Source organism: Neurospora hispaniola (assembly GCF_033458365.1).
Source record: "Neurospora hispaniola strain FGSC 10403 chromosome Unknown B0T23scaffold_2, whole genome shotgun sequence".
NCBI lineage: Eukaryota > Fungi > Ascomycota > Sordariomycetes > Sordariales > Sordariaceae > Neurospora > Neurospora hispaniola.
In genome coordinates, this window is record NW_026944407.1 from 1306002 (window position 1) to 1325143 (window position 19142).

At 50.7% G+C, this 19142-nt stretch overlaps 7 protein-coding genes across 7 annotated transcripts; 2 read left to right on the top strand and 5 right to left on the bottom strand.

Annotated features, from left to right (window-relative positions):
- Positions 1-1240: 1240 nt before the first annotated feature.
- On the bottom strand, positions 1241-2937 carry B0T23DRAFT_70751 (uncharacterized protein). The gene has a single exon (XM_062841674.1). It carries the CDS (start codon positions 2707-2709, stop codon positions 1426-1428), a length of 1284 nt encoding a protein of 427 aa, XP_062695224.1. The 5' UTR covers positions 2710-2937; the 3' UTR covers positions 1241-1425.
- Positions 2938-7476: 4539 nt separating this feature from the next.
- B0T23DRAFT_426131 (uncharacterized protein) lies at positions 7477-7800 on the top strand (the record flags this gene model as incomplete). The annotated part of the gene is made up of 1 exon (XM_062839963.1): positions 7477-7800. The coding sequence occupies one exon, from the start codon at positions 7477-7479 to the stop codon at positions 7798-7800; it is 324 nt and encodes a 107-aa protein (XP_062695225.1).
- Positions 7801-8063: 263 nt separating this feature from the next.
- Positions 8064-8483, top strand: B0T23DRAFT_402173 (uncharacterized protein; the record flags this gene model as incomplete). Its single annotated transcript, XM_062838647.1, has 2 exons — positions 8064-8143; positions 8210-8483. The coding sequence occupies 2 exons, from the start codon at positions 8064-8066 to the stop codon at positions 8481-8483; spliced, it is 354 nt and encodes a 117-aa protein (XP_062695226.1).
- Positions 8484-8494: 11 nt separating this feature from the next.
- B0T23DRAFT_437735 (uncharacterized protein) lies at positions 8495-9489 on the bottom strand (the record flags this gene model as incomplete). The annotated part of the gene is made up of 2 exons (XM_062840634.1): positions 8495-9375; positions 9431-9489. Coding segments are annotated over 2 exons (651 nt in total), but the record flags the coding sequence as incomplete, so codon positions are not given.
- A 21-nt stretch (positions 9490-9510) lies between these two features.
- B0T23DRAFT_70787 (uncharacterized protein) lies at positions 9511-11844 on the bottom strand. Its single transcript, XM_062841675.1, has 4 exons — positions 11416-11844; positions 11172-11342; positions 10757-11107; positions 9511-10698 (listed from the first exon to the last, which is right to left on the bottom strand). Exons 1-4 carry the CDS (start codon positions 11563-11565, stop codon positions 9523-9525), a joined length of 1848 nt encoding a protein of 615 aa, XP_062695228.1. The 5' UTR covers positions 11566-11844; the 3' UTR covers positions 9511-9522.
- A 938-nt stretch (positions 11845-12782) lies between these two features.
- Positions 12783-15682, bottom strand: B0T23DRAFT_418049 (uncharacterized protein; the record flags this gene model as incomplete). Its single annotated transcript, XM_062839669.1, has 4 exons — positions 12783-14171; positions 14530-14958; positions 15357-15482; positions 15665-15682. 4 exons carry the CDS (start codon positions 15680-15682, stop codon positions 12783-12785), a joined length of 1962 nt encoding a protein of 653 aa, XP_062695229.1.
- Positions 15683-16331: 649 nt separating this feature from the next.
- B0T23DRAFT_309331 (uncharacterized protein) lies at positions 16332-19093 on the bottom strand (the record flags this gene model as incomplete). The annotated part of the gene is made up of 7 exons (XM_062834516.1): positions 16332-16453; positions 16517-17456; positions 17509-17860; positions 17911-18114; positions 18179-18306; positions 18360-18525; positions 18750-19093. 7 exons carry the CDS (start codon positions 19091-19093, stop codon positions 16332-16334), a joined length of 2256 nt encoding a protein of 751 aa, XP_062695230.1.
- Between the last annotated feature and the right edge of the window lie 49 nt (positions 19094-19142).

A 19142-nucleotide genomic window follows, 5' to 3' on the forward strand; every position in this document is an offset into this window, starting at 1 on the left:
CCCCCAATCGACGTACTGTGACACTACCTATATATGGCTTCGTGAAGACTTGGTCAAAGTTCAAGCTACAATGGATCACGACGGACAAACGTTAGTTGATCTCTCTCTCTACAGTCTCTCTGCTCCTTTTTGTAGCACGAAAATATGCCTTAAGAGACACACGAACAGGTACCTCGACGGTATCAATGCAAAGGAAATATCTACTACATGTAGGTAAAACATGGCTGATTCCAACCCGACCTGTAGGCAGTCTCTACTGGTCCGGGACTCTATGTAGCAAGCTGTCAGAAGCGGTTGGTAGCGGTTGGTAGCTGAGCTATATGGGGTTGAGTAGCCAGAGTATGGGCCTCTAGGTAGGTAGGTATGCAATAAGCCCATTGCATAGTTACTTAGCTGCTGTCGCTAATCCCACGTACCGTCGTGGTACCTACTTAGGTTAATAGTGTCACAAAACTCGATGATAATAATAGAAAAAGAGAAAAAGAAAAACTCGTACCAACCTCACGGCGTGAAGTTTCATTTTCGCTTAATTCCAGTCGCAAGGAGCGCCACTGAAATAAAATTGAAGTGAGAGATCATTTGGTGGGAGTGGTCTAAAGCTAGTTTCTGCCTCTTCGGTTTTTTTTTTTCTTTGCTCCCGCCCCTGACTTGAAGTTCTGTTGTTTTCAGACGCGACTTGTGTGTGCATGCGTGCGCGTTTTGGATGTTTCCTATAACTTGTTCACGACACTGGTATTTAAAGGTTGATATGTGCTACGTGCTATGTCTATGACAACGTCATGTCAATGATTGGAATGCCAAGGTGATAGCAACGATCAAATTGATCTTGTTATTTGATCCCTAAATGTGCAAAAGCACAAAGGGATATTATATATGTCAAGCCAAAAAACTGCAACAAGTGCATTTCCTCCCCTTACACCGTCACCTCGCCCGTTTATCCTTTCCCAACCAAGCCAAGTCCCATTGCCCGCCCAATGATTAGAAAAAGGATGGATAAACACTGAAAGATACAGAGAATATGAAATTCCAAAACGATGAGTGAACTCCTTCGCCATGTGTGTAAAGGTGAAACCCAAAATTGACTCCGCCGATCCCCCAGATATAATGACAAAGATGATGATGAAATGTAATCCAGGTCTAACTTTCTTTGCAATCAAATTGCACAAATTTGGTACAACATAGAACAAGGTGACTTGTGTCTAAGTAAGTGGGATGATCGCCAGTTTGTGGGGGGGTTTCTGATCCCCGTAATGATCCCTGGTGATGATGAGATGGTGGATAAATAGAGGAAATAATGTTCATTTAAACTGTCATGCATGAAGTCTTTTCGGAACCGTCTTTTCTTGTCCTGGCCATTTTGATGATGTGTGTGACGATGAAATGGACTTTGAATGAAATGCCGGACGGCGATCATCAAATTTCATTTTAGGCGGGGGTTAGCTCCGCCAAGACAGTTTCGCAGAGCTCCTCGTACCGTTGGGTATCGAATCGCTTGCGTTGCCAACCATCCCTGCGCAGCCGCTCAATGCGAGCCTGCCTGTCGAGAGCGCGAAGCTCCTCTTTTCCTACACCATTCACCCCTGTGGGCGATTTGGGGGGCTCTGTCGCCATGGCTTCGAGCTGGTGGTCTAGATTGGCCGAATGCCTCTCAAGCTGTTCGCGGAGCTCATGCAGCTGATCGCGGAAACGATCGATGGATTTTGTGATGTTGAGAGTGTCATCATCTTCCTCGCAGTTCTCGAACTGTTGGCTGTCCATATTGATCGGGAGGGGAAGCTCGACGTCCTGGTACTGCGACGCTGGTCCTTTGGGAACTTCATGACGCGTGATTGTAGCCGGGAAAAAGCCAATATCCATACCCAAAGTCGGTGAATCGGGGCGGACCATTGGCTCAGAGAAACCAAAGGCAAATTCCTCATGGGGAATGGAGAATGATACCTTCTTGACACGCTTCATGGGGTTGGCCGGCTCTGTTGTGTTGTTTGCCAGATCTTCCTGAGAGAAAACGGAACTCGTTGGTGATGACATGCGGGTTTCTGGGGTCCATGCCCGCGAATCGATGGATGAGCTGATGGAGCTGGTGGGAGAGTGGCAGCTAGATCCAGAAGACGAGAAGGTGCCGGAACTGCGCCATGCTTGCTTGAGAACGGAGTTCTCAGCAGCACCAATGAGTGAAGCAGCTTGTTCGAAATGTGTGCGAGCCTGCTGAAGGAGGGTAGTGCGAAACATGGAGGCCGTGGGTAGAGGTCGGGCGCAAATTTCCATACAGGTAGCCGCGTAGAAGTGGAGGTAGATCAAGTAAAGCGGCTCGATGCGCACATCTTCCTTGTCCTTGATCTTGTCTAGGAGTTCAATACAGCGCGCCGAACATGCCCTGTACCTCTTGCCAATGTGTAGTTTCTTGATCTCGACAATTGCTCGCTTCCATTCGCTGCGGTTTTGAGGTAGTGCAGGAGTGACTGGAAGAGCTGGAGACGCAGAAGCGGGTGTAGAAGAAGAGGCAGAGGGGCGGGCGGGTACAGGGAGTGACTGTCGCTTGGGTACGCTTTGCTTTGCGAAAGCAAATGTAGGGTCTGTGTTAGTCCTGAATGTTCGTTCCGAAGTATGTCGGCGATGTTGTTGGGGTTGTGGTTGTTGCTGTTGCTGTTGTGTTGGCGCAAGACTTGTCCGCTTGCTCGACCCAAGCATAAGAGGAATCAATCCAGCCATTTTTTTTGCTTTGCCGACCGGCTTTTGATCACTTGAAACACTATTCCTTCCAAATGACAGCCGAGTGTCGTCGATAATTGTCCTCCGATGCGGAAAAACTTGCAGATAACGGAACCTTCAAGAGTCACTCCAGCCAGCTGCGGAGAGCGAAGAATCCAATCTCCGATGGCGGCGGAACAAGTGTTGATAAAGACAAGAGCTTGACTGCGGGGGGCAAGGAAGATGCCTGAGATAATGCGGAGGGACAATGGAAGATCCGTAGTCTTATCTGTTGGAAAGCACAGCCAATTCCTGTGGCAAGCCGGGAAAGGCCTGTTGAGTCCCGTTCGGTAACAGTGGGAGAGATGGTCGGTGCTTATTTGGTTGTTTGGCCCTTATCACTGCACGTTGATATGCTGCTGAGACCGATGGAGAGTTCGAAATCGACGTGTCGTTCACCAAGAATCCCGAGCAGCTGCTATTTAAGTCGAGCAAAAATGCGACGCGATGTTTTTTTTTGGTGTTCGACGATGACCAATGAGTGTAGTCTTGTTGTTTGTAAGTTGGTGATTGATAGCTCTAATTTCGGACGGTAAGGTGTCTGTTGATTGGGCAACCGCTTGCTCTGTGGTTGCTGTGTGGGTTGAAAACGAATGGACGGCACACGGTCTGTCGAAAGGAGGAGACAAGAGGGTGATGCCAGGACGAGATGTCTGATTCTTGAGACTGAAGAGCAAGGAGAAAGGTGACGGAGGTGGGATGAAAGACGGAATGGATGGGACCCCAGGGACGGTATATTGGATTTGGGAAAGGTTATGGAAGCATGGGAGCGTAACCTGGGCCGGGCTCACATCGGTTGCACTGGTGGTGGGGCGTACCCGGGCCGGGTGACGAGAGATTTTCTGGTGGTTTGCCAGGGGTCCCGTTTGGGAAGTCGGGTGGGGACGCAGTGAGACGCTATCCCTTGATTGCGCTGGCGGCATTCTTACGCGACACTAGTCGACGACCAGGGCGTACCGTCCCTCTGGCATCTCCGCCCAGGTTGCTTTTGTTTTCTTTCCACTGCCGCTCACATTTGGGTTGCTGGCTTGTCGGACTGCAGCTGCTGCAGCTCGCCAAACAATGGGCGTAGTTTTCGGCGTGTTTGTGTTCCTGCCACTTTATTATCACTTCACTGACACCCGGCAGCACCCATTGAGGTGGAAAGGGGATCCACACCTTGGGCCCAAAGTGGATGCTCTCGCTCGAACATGAGGTGTGGAACCTTGCCCTTGCCCGTCAGGGTTCCCAAGGTAGGAGCTAGCGTTGAACAGGCGAGTGCGTGCGTGGATGGGGGCTCCGGGCGATGCCCCTGGAGCCCGTACTGGCGTCCTGCACCGAACAATCACGGAACCGTCCAAAATAGCAGCCAGAAAAATCATATGCGAAGTACCCGGAAGTTCGCCTGGACTCCCAGGACACCAAGCGGCGCGGGCGGTCATTTGGGTGATTTTGGGGACCCCAGAATTTCGATGAGAGACACGCATCTGGGCTCTCCAACGGTGGAACCAGAGACACCACACAGTGTCGGCAACGGCGCACGAGATTGGATGATTTGATCTAGAAGCTGGAAAACACGAGGACGGCGGACGGAGGAGCAGGTCGGGTCCGTGCGTGTTGACTGATCACCGCATCTCTCTCACCCACACACTCACCCTCCCGGCTCACTGCACACGCAAAGCACACAAGCACACGCACAGCAGCAGGGCACATGCACGCTGCAGGTCCGAGGCTATCATGATTCGAGGCCACTGAGCGGCGCTGCGAGCGCTAGACATGATGGCGGAGACGGCTATCTCGGTGGAGGTTGGACGAGGGTTGCACTTTTTACCCCTGAGCATCCCGCACATCTTGCACCTGTTGTGCAGCTTCAGGCCCCCAGCTAGTCACCAACACGGAATAGCGTCGAGATTCGCGATGCTTTTTTGGCTAGCACCACTCCACCGCTTGGGAAGCTGACCTTGCAGCCGGCAGCCGGGCTCAGGGACCCGACGCAAACGATTCGTCCTCTTGTGTGCCCTTGATCCTCTTTCGGCCACTATCGACGCTGTCCCCTGGCTCGAGTACAGAGAAGCATCGAGCTTCGTGAGACTAGGTCAGAAGTCAGAAGGATGGATGGATGATGGCCGAAAGCCGGGAACCAGAGTTAGGTTCCCGTGCCTTGCTAGATGATCCTGTGCTGTCCTGGCCAGATGTCCGTGTTCTACGGCTGAGGGCTGTGCCGAGTATCGGGAGACCATCACGGTTACACCAGACATTCTTCAACAGCGTCACCCGAGAGCCCCCAGTGGACATGCCTCTGGACGTCGTGTATCGGTGGTTCCGCTCATGCATTGACATTTGTTCTCCTCTCCAGGCCCTCTTCAACTTTTGTTTGGCCTTGATTGCTCACCTAAACCTCCCTCTAGCGCCCAAGGATCCACAGTCCCAAGAAGGTTAGGGCAATAGTTCAATTGTCAGAGCGATCATGGATCCATTGTGCGGTGTGCTAGTCCCACTCGGCCCGCACTGCGATTCAGTATGTACTCCGGTCGGGTTGTCGTTATCTGAAACTCCGGAAGAAAACCCACGGTCCCATCCCCTCTCCGCTTCAATGTTACCTGGTGAGCTTGAAAACCAAAAATTGCTAGAAGACGGGATAGAAAGCTCGAACTGTTCAATAATCTAGGCATCATCAGGTTTGGTCGCGATTGGTGCACAAAAGCAGACGCAATGGAGGCTTCATCGATATTGAAGGGTTCGCTCTATCAGACGCGATATATGAACAACAGCCAGCCACCTACCGGCAAATGTGGTTCTCAATGTCTTCAGAACACAAATGGATGAGACCTGACTCAGGAGCAAGGTGTGAGGCCACCTCGTTGTGGCCGAGCTGTGTTATAGATGTCAAGCATCCTATTTATCTTGACTCAACTTCGGCCGGCATATGTAACCATACGCATACGCTCAACCAGCTATCACCATTTCCCCTCACGAGCACGCCGATGGTGTCTCATGCCAAAGCTTCGATTTGTGGGTTGAACAGGAAGTCCGGAGCGACACTGGATCGTCCCTGACAACATTGTTGAAACCTTTACCAAATGGTCATAAGAATAAACCAAACACGTTACAGTCAGTACATCAGACCTTGGGTATACATTTACTACGCATCCAAACGTCTTCATCACACCTTTAACTTGATTTCTAGGCAACTCTTTGATAACTATATCCCTAAGGGACTTTTTACAATGTGTTTACGAGCCATCGTGATCTTTATCACGGCTCTAAACAGCCTGTCTTGACCACAACGAGTGGCATTGGACTGTTTCACTTGCCCCGTTGGTTGATCGCCCCCTAAGGTTACAGCTAGAGGTCTCATCAATTTCGTTATGGATGGACCTGGGTTTCCGTCTTTCCGCAATCTTAAACAAGGTCTGGACTAGAGAACAATGATTGGAGTATGGTGGAAAGACACGGGGCGTGTTATCGAAACTATCTCCCTTGATTTTCAGAAGATGAGGCTTCTATCTAAAAGTAACAGGTCGAGGTAGCTTGAAGAAGGAAAGGGTTTAGAGATCTGACATCTGTTTTGGACGTGCCCTAAGTGTTGTCGATAGTCAAGTGCTGGAGGCGTACGGAAAAGTGCACGAGCAGCTACGAGCAGCTGACCGTCAGTAATAACTGAAATTTACCGCGTATCAAAATAGCATAATGGGATACTGGCTGAAATAATGAATTACCAGAATCAACACACTAGCTCTTCGAGCAAGAGTGATGAAGTATCATGCCAGGCGGAACAAAAAAAAAAAAAAAAAAAAAAAAAAAAAAAAAAAAAAAAAAAAAAAAAGCACGGTGTACGGGCTTTTCCTTCTAGCATTGTTGATGATGCTTAAGATGCCGAGCTGAGCATTGAACTGGTAAATACGATTCCGGGGCTCTTGCTGTTTTCGGCTCATAGGAACCAGATCCTATAACGACTTCCATTTGCTGGATCCTCGATCATTCTATCTGCTAACTTTGACTGTTAGATTATGAACGCTTGGCCATCTACTAGACATCGAAACTGTTGGGAAGGAGAAAGGCAATCCTTCCTCAGCCTTCCATGCATTGCAACTGACAAACGCCACAAGATCATCTTGCCCGTTTTCATCCCGCTTCTCGACGATGACCATCAAACGTCCTCGACAGACGAATCACACTCTCCTCGACAAACCCCTATTCCATGTGTTACAGTCTGTTTGTAACCTTAATTTCACATATCGTCTGCATCGCCGTCGAGTAGTCCAGCCTAGGCTGTGGTGGCCTTTGTTTGTTGTTTGTCTTGGTTCTTCTTACTGCACGCTGTTCCGCATATTGCCATTCTACTACGTCACTGAACACATCGGTCTTCTCCGTTCAATTTGCCTCTCACGCGAGGTTTCAGAGGTACTTCTATCAAACTATAGATGGGTTGGATTCAACTGGCATGTCATACCCAACGTTTGCGCCCCGAGCAAACCAGACAGAGGTGGTTACACTGTCTTGTCTTATCCTGGATATCTAGGGACAAGACATCACTGCCATGGGTTCGGGCCTCCCATCAGAACCCGGGAAAACGTCGCAATTGACGCACCGATGCCGTCGAAACGGTCTCCTCATCAAACACGTCCAAGGCGGTGGCTGCGGCTCAGAAGTAGCAACAGCCCGAGAGAGAAGCCACACTCAAGGACTATCTACGTGTTTTCACCTACGCCACCAGGTGGGACTATCCCCCAACTTGTCGACGTCACCATGGCGCTGATGAACGTCGTCTTCGACCAGCTGATCGGGAGCTTCAACGGCGATACCGGGACTCAGGCGACCTTCAACCAGTTACTCAACCGTTATCGCCCGTTTCAGGCTCAACAACTACGTCAACAAGTTCTGCTTCCGGCGGATTGGCATCCGCATGTCGGCCGCCATCCGGCTGCACTTCCTGCGCTCGCTCTTTGCGCAGACGTGCTCGACTCGATGCTGTCCGGGGCTGCCGCGAGCACCATCACATCTCGACCGCCAACACTGCAGATCAGTGTCTCGGAGAAGATGGACCCGTTTTTTTGGAGTACACGGCTATGATCATAGCCGCTGTCATTGCGGCTTTTACGTACAGCTGGTCCTTGGCGTTAATTACGTCTTCGATGCTCTTTATCGTGCTGGTCATCGCTATCAAGCTGCCGTTCATTATCAAGGAAGGGCATAAAAAAAGAAGAAGAAAAAAAAGGAACTGAGGGGTGGGCTGAATCCATCGCGACCAAAGCCTTTGCTTCCATTAGTATGGTGACATCTTGCTGTGCTGAGGCTCGAGTTGCTGAAAAGTATCCCAATGTTTTGAGTCCATCATGGGCCAGAAGACGTCCTTCTTCGACAAAGATGGCAACTCGATCGACCAATTGGCCGCCGCCCTCCAAAGCAACATCAAGTCTCCCATGGAGCTATAGGGACTGAACCTGATAGTGGTCATCATCGGCGTCTTCACGCTCATCAGCGCTTTGGTCAGCTCTCTCCTTCATCTACGACTGCAAGCTCGCGCTCGTGGCCTTGTGCATGACCGTCCAATTCAACATATTCGCGGGCTCCTACCGCGTGCGCTACGAGCTGCAATTCAACGCCATGAACGAAACCGTGTTTCGCGAGTCCTCAAAGTTCGGCGCCGAGTCCATCAGCGCTTTTGGACTGTCACGGCGCTGGTTATGGCGGAGAACATCCGCTCCCGCTACGAATCCTTGCTCAATACAACGTCGTGTCATATTTCTGTCTAAGGAGACTGGACTCTCTGTTGAATCAGAATTGTTATCAATTGTTGCAAGATGATGCAGTGAGTATCTTTACATGAGACCCAGAGTATGGCTTGTGAAGCTTAGAGGTAAGCATAAAGGCCAATCTGTCTCCAAATTCTTCCACACCCTCGCACCTAATAACTTTCTGTAACCTGCACGTTCCTCAAAGCACCACTTCCTCGTGCTCCCACTCCTGGTTTCTTGGTAAACCAAATCTCGCCTCCGCTTGTGATGTTGGTGTTGGAGCTCAATGTCAATGCCAAGCTTGACGTTTGGCACATCTTACCATCCTCTACCTGCTTTGCCTTGCTGCGTCCATTGTCCCTGTCCGGAAGCTTCGGGTTCGTTGGTAACTTCATAGCCTAGCGCAATCCTCGGGCGCTCGTTGGCCCTCTTTACAGCAGTTCCAGGCTTCCCTTCTTGGTGGTTGTTCTCCATTCCCCCAATTTGATCCATATACTTCAACATCTGGAGAGCAGGGCAACAGAGGCTTTCCAAGATACCATTTTGCCTTAGGTCTGATGGAGACCATTCTGCTCTTTCTCCTGTCTTCAATGACTTATTCTTCGCCAGGAGCTTTTCAAGGTCGAGCGACGAGACAGATGCTTCGTACCAACGTTGTTTTCCCCCCTTGCCTACTCTTCCATGAGTCTGAGGCTCCCACGAGTGCGCTTCTCCTGTGGAAGTTGGCATTCCGGGAGGGGCGTAGTTGATTTCTAGTTGTTCAACCTCGGTGATGTCGAGAGCACTTCCCCCATCCTGGCTCAGATGGCGCCACTTGGAAAGTACGCGGACAGATGTGATTGCTGTCTTGAAGTGAGAATCGACATTGAAGCTCAAATTGATGCTGCCCTTGTCGTCTGGCTTGCGTTCCCTGGAAGCTAAGTTAGTGAGTTGTCAAGTTTGTGACGGATGAACTCATGACTTACAGGATTTTCAGTGACTCTAGTAGCGCTTTGGCAAACTTCCCATGTCGACATTCCAGCAACGGCGAATGAACGGTCCGCGTGATACGCAAATCCTAGTTGCGTAACACTGCGTTGACATAAATCAACTTCTGGGAACATCCAGGCTCAGTCAGCCCTCGAATCGTGTATGAGAAGGAGTCGCTGCCACAGTCCGTAATCTCCACAAGAAACTGGTCAGGGGTTTTGCCAGTCAACCGACAGGAAAAGGAATACACCGTCCAGCACCTCGAGGGAGCTTTTAGCCACAGGCGCTTGGATGTTCTCTCGTCCTTGGTATTGATCAACCCCTCCAAATCTGAGCCGTGTGTGCTCAAAATCTTCGTGAAGCAAATATTGCCGGCAACTAGAGACTCCTGGCCTGCGGTTCCAGGCTTGATTTGATGCAGTGTCAACATCAGATCCCTCCTCTTCCACCCATTACTCCTGGTGTTCCTGCCGTTGAAGGCTGTAGCATTTGTTGCGAGCTCGGGAATGAGTATACGCCCAAAGTCTGCCGAAACGGTGACTTCCCCCCTCAGATATGGGCCGTTTTCAAGAAATCTGGGCACAGCTTGAAGGACTTGTTGAATACTCTTCTGCTTCTTTTCTTGGTCAAAGCTCAGAGATTCACCCTTGAGGGTACTCCTCTCTATGTCTGCTTTAGATGATTCAACTTTGTCTGATAACTTGGTGCCTTGTGTCGGGATAAGGGCGGGCATATCCCAAGAGATAGTTGGCACCAGAACCGCTAAGCCAGGCGTGGCAGGTCTCGACGCAAGGGTATCCTGTGTCGGTACTGAATTTAAGCCTTCGGGAATATCATTCAACCAGTCATTGACGTTCAGCCTTTGGTCAATCGCATTTTCGTTGAGAATAGGGTCAGCTAGTCCATCGATGGAGGCAGTAGATATGTCAATCAAGGCCCTTTCCGATTTAGTTGTGAGAACAGGACGCGGCACCAACAGATCATTTTTCGTCCGCTCTCTGGTCAAAATCACAGGGCCGAATAGAGACGAGTGTGCGCGTAGTACGGAGTTGTATGGGCAAAGTCGAATAGAACTTCCAACGTGGTACATGCGAGCATACTCTTGGGGTAAATCTGGAAATAATATCGGATCCAAAAGAGTTGTAGACGGGAGCTTGGGGTCGATGTTGGCGAGATATCGGATGTCGAACTTGGAGTCGTTGAGCACCGGGTCCTTGTAGCCTTCGGTGTAGAGAAGAAATTGGACATCAGGTACGGGGGCGGTCTATGGAAATGTTAATACTGGAAGCATAGTGGACTGATTGAGTATCTGAAAGACTTACTATAGACTCCAGCAGGATATCTAATTTCTCCTTGGCCTTCTTGATTCTGTCTTGGCTTTCTGCACCAAGGTACACAACCTTTCCCAGATCGTACGAAATCTCAACCCCGGTATCTTGCTGAAGCTGGAGTCGGTCATCTTCGTTGAAGACGCGTTGAATTGTGAGAGACGGGTCCTCTCCCTCGAGCTTGGTCCAGGTCCCAAGGCTAGGGAATCGGTTACTGAACTGTGGAGGAAAGGTATTGCGCGTTGCGATATCCTCGGAGTCATTGATGCTAGGGTTACGGGCATCGCCATCGCTGGATTCGGAAAGACCATCTGGGTACTCGATCATCTCGTCCTTGAACCCGTGCTATGGAAAAAAAAATTTAGCCCGCGGCACTTTGTGCCTCCTGGGGACTTGGAAATTGGCCTACCTTGAGCGTGAAGTTGTACTGAATGATGTTGTCCTCGGCACGTTCATAGGCGTCTTGTTCGACCTCTGTCACAAGCTCTTGCCAAAACTTTCGTATCTCGGTTTCCTTGCTGGCTGGAGAGATTGTCTTGATCCATCCGTACTTGGACTCCCAACTGAAATCAGCATCTTGCTAGATATCAAGAATCTCAATGTCAGCTTGGTGAAGTTTGGGGTACATCTGGGTTTGGGAAGTAGTAACTCACGACTTTCTCGTCTCTCAGTTTGGCAATCAGATGGTCAACTGCGCGGTCCGTGAACTTCCACGCGGAACACAAGTAGTATTGCTTCAACTCATTAGGTACCGGCTTGCTGGGACTGCCATTTCTGAATGGAGGGGGAGAAGGTGCAGCCATGATGTTTGGGGCTGGCCTGGCGGTCACCTGGCGTTTGAAGACTGGAGAGAAGTCAGACGTGGAAGTAACTTGGCCTCGTACTCGATTAATGAAAGTGTGTTCGCGGTTGAGAAATGTTGGGATTCCCGCTTTATGAGGGGTGCGTGATAGATCAATGATTCGGTACGGCGGGGAACGCGGTGCAGAAGTGATAACAAACGGACAGAAATTAAAAGAGCATTGGATGGAAGGTGGGAGAAAGATTGTCGAGTGGACATGACTTGTGTGCTATGGCAAGAGCGATACAGCTGTTGATGGCAGGTACCATGGGCGTGACGGGAAAATCAGGGGTACTCGACAACAACATTTCGACCTATTGTTGAATCCATGGGTGATGCGAACCTTCCGAAGGAATCAGACAATTTGAAAACGCTTGCGATTCATGACGTCCATTTTAGCGGTAGACATCAACAAGCAGATGGGGGAAACAGGTATCGCATTCGGGCCAAAGGTAGGCACCCACCTCAGCTTCCAGAATCAAACTGGCCCCTTCCGGTGTATCATTGATTCATGTACCTGATCAGAAGGATGACTCCAAAAGTTGAAACGAAGACCAAAGGGAAACCAGGTAGGCAAATTCAGTGCGTCCATCCTGGGGGGAAAATGACCTCAAGTAGGTAGCAAGAAAACAGAACAAAAAGTAAAGAAGTAGATGACGGGTTTCCACACCTCCCTTGTAATGATACAATCTTTCCTTAAGTGCCAGTATATGCGCCATTCCATCGGCCCCAAAAGAGATCCTGCCGAGTTCCCAAGCTCCTTGAAACTCCGTAATCCCAATAATTATGATGTTTGAAAAGGGGGGTAGAAAGTAGACGGAAGACATGTAGTATCGACAACCGGAATAGGTAGGGTACAGTATCCAGACAAAGATCTTTCCATGACTGCCTTTCTCATCTGATATCTTGAGGGCGTGTTAATATTGTAAGTACTGCAGAGGGACACCTGTCTCACTCTCATGGATTAAGACCACTGGGGGCTCCTAGGTGTGCTGTGACTATAAGGAGCAAGGGATGATCGCTCGTCAGGTGCCCAGCTTGATAGCAAGCAACAAGACAGCTTCAAAGGCTGAGTTCAGCCATGGGATTAGGGGACGTCAATTGACCGTCGTCTTCAGGGAAACTCAAGCTTTGCGTGTGAAAACACAGAAGACGACAGCGCTGTAGACTATCCTGTGGCTACTGAGCCCACTCAATTTTCTCCTTGACACTGAGTGCCCACTTCAGCTTATCCAACACCTCCTTGGTTTCCTGAAGTGTCCGTTCCTGTTCAAGTTCCCTTTGTCTTGCCTTGGCTTTGATGTCCTTTAACGACTCGTCCTGCGCAATCTTGTACCGTTCAAACTGCGCAGCTATGTCCTCCTTCTGTTTCCTCAACTCGCGTATGTTTCCATCCTGTTGGTCACATAAATCGCGTAGCGTATTTATCCGGTCATCATCCCGCCTCCTCTCCTCTAGGAGACTGGCGATCTCAGTTCGCATCTTGGCCACTGTTCGCTTGACTTCCTCCCCTTGTTCCTTCCAATGGCTGCTGATGGCGTTATAACGGCCCTCCATAAGAGCTGCGAGGTTGGTTGCTTCGTCGACTTGTTTCTTGGCATCGGCCTTCACACGTTCCATCTCATCCTTCCACGTCCGCTCACGCTCACCTGCGTCCATGGCCCGCTTCCGCTCCAGGTCGACAGTCTCCTGTAGGCTCGCTACCTGTCGTTCCTTACGCGCCAGGAGTGTCTTTGTTACGTTGGCCTCTAGTAACCGGCTTTCATAATCTGCGACCATGCGCTCGAGTTTGTCTTCCAACAGTTTCGCTGCGTTTTTCGACTCTTCGGCTCGTAACCTTTCGATTTGAATGTCGCGCTTCAGCGTCTCGTTGTCGGACACCAGTTTGTTGATGACGCGCCCCGTCTTGCCTAACCCGGCTTTCCCGATTGTCGAGTCCCATCCCCCGGCAAGGTTGGCCTCGGTGGCGCTTATTGTTTCCTGCATGCTGGATCCCCCGTTGTCTGACATGGGACTCTGTGGTGGTGCTGTCGCGTTCAGGCTACTGTCTCGATTTGGGAGCTCGAAGCTTGATTTTGTGCCTAGCCTCCTTGGTACATCCAAACTAGATACCGACTTTTCTGATAGATTGTTAAACGACGGACTGGGTCTCAGCTTTACAGTCGGCGCAGGCGTCTTGCTCTCTCCTTTCTGTAGCTTCAATTGGTCTTGGGAGGCGGAACCCATGCTGACAGAGCTGTTCACTGAGCTGGAAAGAGTCGAGTGTTGCGAAGCTGTATTGGAAGTAGGAACCGCATCGGTACTCGAGTCCTCCGATATCCTGTCGTCGAAGCTGGAGACGGCGCGTATCGTGGAATTCATTCGCGAAAGAGCTCTCGTGGATGATCGGGGTGACGCTGGTGCGGAAAGTAGTGATTTGCCGTTGGCTCCATTGACAGACGACCGGGACATAACGGCGTTGATTGTGCCTTCGAAAGCGTGCGCAAGGGTCGAACAGGGCGAACCGGCAGCCCGGTCAATCACCAAGCGTGCAAACGAAAGTCTTTGTATAGGTTGAATCGACTGTATCTGGGACGGAAATTACGCGGCTTCTATCGTGACGGCGGGTTCGACAGGAATAGTCTTGGTCAATGTCAATGTTAGCCTCAAATTGCTTGAAACCTGTTGAGTCGATGACGGAGAGAAGATCAACAGAGACAACGCAATGGAGAACCTCACGCACTGCAGACAGGTTCTAGGAGAAGGTAAAGCACCGTGGCAGATAACTTCAGTTGGACATGCACTCCCGTCCCCGCGGGTGCGGCTAAGGTAGCACTGTCTTATTCTTCCCGTCCATTGTGGTGAGGTACCTCTACATGTATGAATGTGCTCATTCGGGTACGGATACCCCATCCGGGTGTCAGCTAGAAAAGAGGGACATACATACATACCAGCCTCGTCTTGATAAAACGGAGAAGGCGAGTTTGTTGTTGGAAGGACGGATGTGGAAGACGCTTGACAAGACGATTGCGTGCGCATTTCTTGTTCGGATGTCAGGTACAAGCAGAGAGGCTAGGTAGCGGTTGACACTTGGACCCGTTGACAGCCAGGCACGCCAGGTTCGCCAGGGGGGATGCCCAGTCAGTGGCCGCCAGTGCTCGAGGTTGGTGGAAACGTGCGGTGGATCTATCATGCGGACCTGACGGCGCCCGGGCACATGGGGAGGAGGGTCGACAGGGCACTTTTCGGCGTTGTGCCCTGAAATGCAGGAGTGACACAACCGGCCGGGGGTGGTTGTTGCTAATGCACTGCTTCTGCAGGGCCGTTTGTCCGACTTGGACGGGAAGTTTTGCTTCGATGTGACCACTTCAAAATACTTCGATACGATCAGACCTATGCCCCAGATTCATAGACTGCTCCGTTTACTTGAGCCTGCGTTGAATTGAACGTCGATATCCCAAGGCGTTGCGAATTAGACGTCCAGCTATCCTAATGGTCAACTGAGATTGCAGGCTGTGCCTTCAAGGGTGAACGTCAAACGAAGAAAATTGGTTCCACTGCAGCTTCCGGGTTCACTGCAATGCAGAGAGAGGGTAGTAAGATGAGTGAGCAGGACCCGCTGATCAGAGCCACCAACAGACAGCAGGGATAAAATGTTTGAATGAGGTTGGATGCTTTCTCCAGTGACTGCTTTCTGTGTTGAACAGGCGATGAACACACAAACAGGTGGATGTGGTGGGATGGCACCGCCTAGCCCCCATTGATACGACTTACGGCACCTGGGCCGCAAGGGCTACAAAATAAAGGCGGGGATATCCCCGTCCCATCATCCCGTCTCCCCGGACTGGTATGTATCAACACATACACTTCCGGGTCTAAAGCCAACAAGTTCGCAGTACGCTATGATGATTTTTTACAGCGGGTTGTTTAATGGACAATTTCTTCAAAACTCTGTGAACCTACACTAGTGAAATGAGCCGTCATCAATTGCTCTGGTGATATACGCGTGCTTCAAAATGAGGTCAGTTCTGGAACATCGATTCAACCATAGTATTGCACGAAGGGAGTTACGCCTGCCGTACCTGCCTTAACTCGGCCATTATGAATGAATGAATGTATTTTTCGACTACGTTGTATATTCACTCGTTAGTGACGGGAACTGCCGCCTCATCACACCTTCTTTTGATCAGAACCTCGGTATATACATATATAATATAACATATCATGATTCTCGCCAAATCTCTGATCGGGCCCGAGGGAAAGCTGGCCCGTGACCCGTGACGTAGTTGCTTTCGGTCTAAGGAAGTAATGTCGACATATTTGACAATTCGTTTACTTCACATATCTCGCGCGTTAGGGTCACATACGTAAGCCCCCTTCTCGTCACCTCATCCGACATCATCCTCGCGTTCCGGGTGCCAACAAATGATCTGCCGCCGCAGGAACAGCGGCAATGCCTGGACGAATCTATCTATTCTAAATGGTATCACTGTTCTCAAGCCACCGTTTGTAGAGTTCTTCTCGCTCCTTCTCCTTTGATACCAGCAGTAGCCACCTCTTGAATAGCCGCTGCTCGTGGACCTTGTAACCTGATGTACAAGCAGCGATATCATACTCACTTTCCCCCACCGAAGCTTCTATGCCCATTGAATAGCATCACGAGCGATATCAGTGCCATACAGCATGTTCTGAAGACAATAAATACCGCCCGTCTTGATAATCACACATTATGTGACACCGATATCAGGTTCATGCAGTCATTGCCTGAGTACCATTGCCAGTGGGGGCGCCGTCGGCGGCAGCATGAGTCTCAGCGAATCCGGGCCGCCACCTGTAAAGGTATTTCTCTGCCAGAGGGCGCGCATCCTCGTCTAAAATACCAAGCATGTCAGCAAGCAAGTCTTTCAATATTCGTTGAGAAAGGCACAACTTACATTCAACCCAAATCTCATACACCGTGTCCAGAGCTAGCTCCCTCGCTGGTGGCTTCATCATCACCAGATAAAGCAGACTGGTCATAGCGAGCTGCACCGTAGTCGGATCGCTACAAAGACCCTTGAGGCGACCGAGAAGCTCTTTGCTGAGTTGGGGAATCTCCGACAGGAACCGGGTGAGAACCTTGTCTTGAGCCGTGATATAACTGAGGAAGCCGTCCATAAGACGCAACGCGCACCGCTCGTAATTCAGCGGTCCATCGAGTTTCTTAAGAATTGTTAGTCGGTCGTTGTACCACTCCTCGCAACACCATGCCACGGCAACCTCGATACGGCGCCGCCAGTCTTCGAGAACGTAGTTGAAAAGCATTTCGCGAATGAGGTTGCCCAGGCTCATCTGTGGGCGACCAAGAGCGTTACTGGTAGCGTCAGCCTCGCTCTTGATACCGTCCCCTAGGCCTATGGTGCTGCGGGTTGCAAGGCGCGTTATCAGTGTAAGCCATGAGTCGCGATCATGGGAGTTGGCGGCCAATCGGTTAAGGCCGGCCTTGGGTTTGCGAACAAGGGGGTCCTCGAGACCTGAGAGAGGCCCAAATATGCGCATAGCAGTGATCTGGCTGACCTTGACAGCAGTATCCGGATTGAGAACAGGCGGGGGCGGGAGCCTGAACGGGCCGAGAGCTAAGGCAGAATCAGGCTTGGCGTTCTGCTCAGGTGATTCCTCCGGAGGCGCGTTATCGAGCTTGTTCAGTATTTGTTCAGTATCCTCCGCAGCGTAGAAGTCGGGTTCGTAGGCGTCGTCATCTTCCTCAACCCCCAAGGCAACCGTCTCGGCATTGACCGAAGCTTGTTGCGCTGTCGCTGTTCCTGTGACCGGTACCGGAACTGGTGCTGCGACAGGTGCTGCAGCATACAAAGCAATCAATCGGTCACGAACTCCCTATGGCAGTGTTAGCATAGTTACCCCTATCAAGAAACTGCTGGAGCCTTACATTGATGGCCATATCAAGTTGCCCTTGGTCTAGTGACGCCAGCGTCCTGACATTGATTCTAGCAGTTAACGAGGTAGGTACTACGGTCACATCAAAGCCCTGCAAGCCTGTATTGTTAGTGAGACTGAACACTTCAGCCAGAGTGTGTGGCCCTGGTGCGAGTGGTTGAATGCGAAGTGGAGGCTGCGGTGCGACTCCTTCAGTCTTCTGCCTCTTCACATCACCATAACCTGCAGCAGCCTGCTCGGGAAGAGCTCGCTTGCGGTTCGCCTCATCAAAAATCTCCAAACGGGAACGCTGAAGTCTTTCGTATTGCTGATTGAGGCGCGGCGCTATCGGGTTATGAGAATCCCTTGCCCTAGTTAGCAAGAGAAGCATGAGCGGTAACTGGACATTTCTTACCTCACAAACAGATGCTTCAAGAGCATCTGGGTTGTCTTCGTCATTGACTTGACGAGAACTTTATTCTTGGGGGTCATGGGAGAGTTGGCCAGTTTCAGAGGGTTGAAGTTGAGGACGGCATTTGTGATACGGCTGGAGGTGGCAGGACGAGTGCGGATGAGAATGGACAAAGTGTTGAGAGTGGCATCTACAATCAGAGCATCACTGTATACGAGAAGGGCACCGGCGGTTAGCTAGTTAGAGACGTGGAAAAGCAGCCCTAACGCACCTGCTGTTATCCTGGAGAGCACCGAGCATTCTGTCAAGGAGACCAATGGCTTCCGCCTCGAGAAGTCGGGGGTCTAGGAACTTGTGATTAGGAGGAATCATAGCCAGGTTGACATCCAGGCCAGAATGCTGACATTAGCTGTTAGTAAATTACCCAAAAAGGCGAGGAAGAATATATCAACCTTCGGTTCTGTGCCGTTTGATGCCGTCTGAGCAAGGATAACTCGTTGAACAAACTTGATACAGCATAGCTTGACCGGCGTGAGAGCATTCTCCCATATTGACAATATCTTCGACTTTATCGCTGACATGGCCTCCCAAGCAGGGGGGTGATAGGTGTTGAGAATACTATGCGTCAAGATGGTTAGTACCCAGGGGACATGAAAAGATGTGTTGAACCGTCCCGAACAAAGCCATGTCAGTGCCCGGAGGACATGTGTGTCTGATGGAGTGCAGGAAAAGGAGACAAGTGGGAACCATAACACGGGATAGCATGGAGATCAGACACACAATATACGAGACCACACAGCGCAGAAGGCAAGGCCATCGACCCTAGTAGGTGCATTACTTACATCCATCTCACAATAACTGGATACGCACTCGCCGCCGCCATGATACCAGCCTTGAGTACTAGAGGGTCCTGATCAGGAGCTTCCACGAGTGACCGTAGCGCATCTACTATCGCCAGAGTCAAGTTCTCCTTGTCTTGCGTCCTCAAAGCTGGACAAGCGAGCGCTTCTGCGATGAAATCGGCGGCCCATCTGCGCAGCTCGACGGGAGCAGACGGGGCCGTGAGGGGCAGAATACCCTGGATGATCTGTTTGAAAAAGCCAGGGTTTTCGAGAGCCATTTTGCGGGCAGCGTTAAGCTGTTGTATTTGCTCGCTCATCGGGGGCGTCTTTACAGGGGAAGCCATGGTGATCAATGGGCAAATATATACACCGCGCTACCCGGGTGTAGCGAGG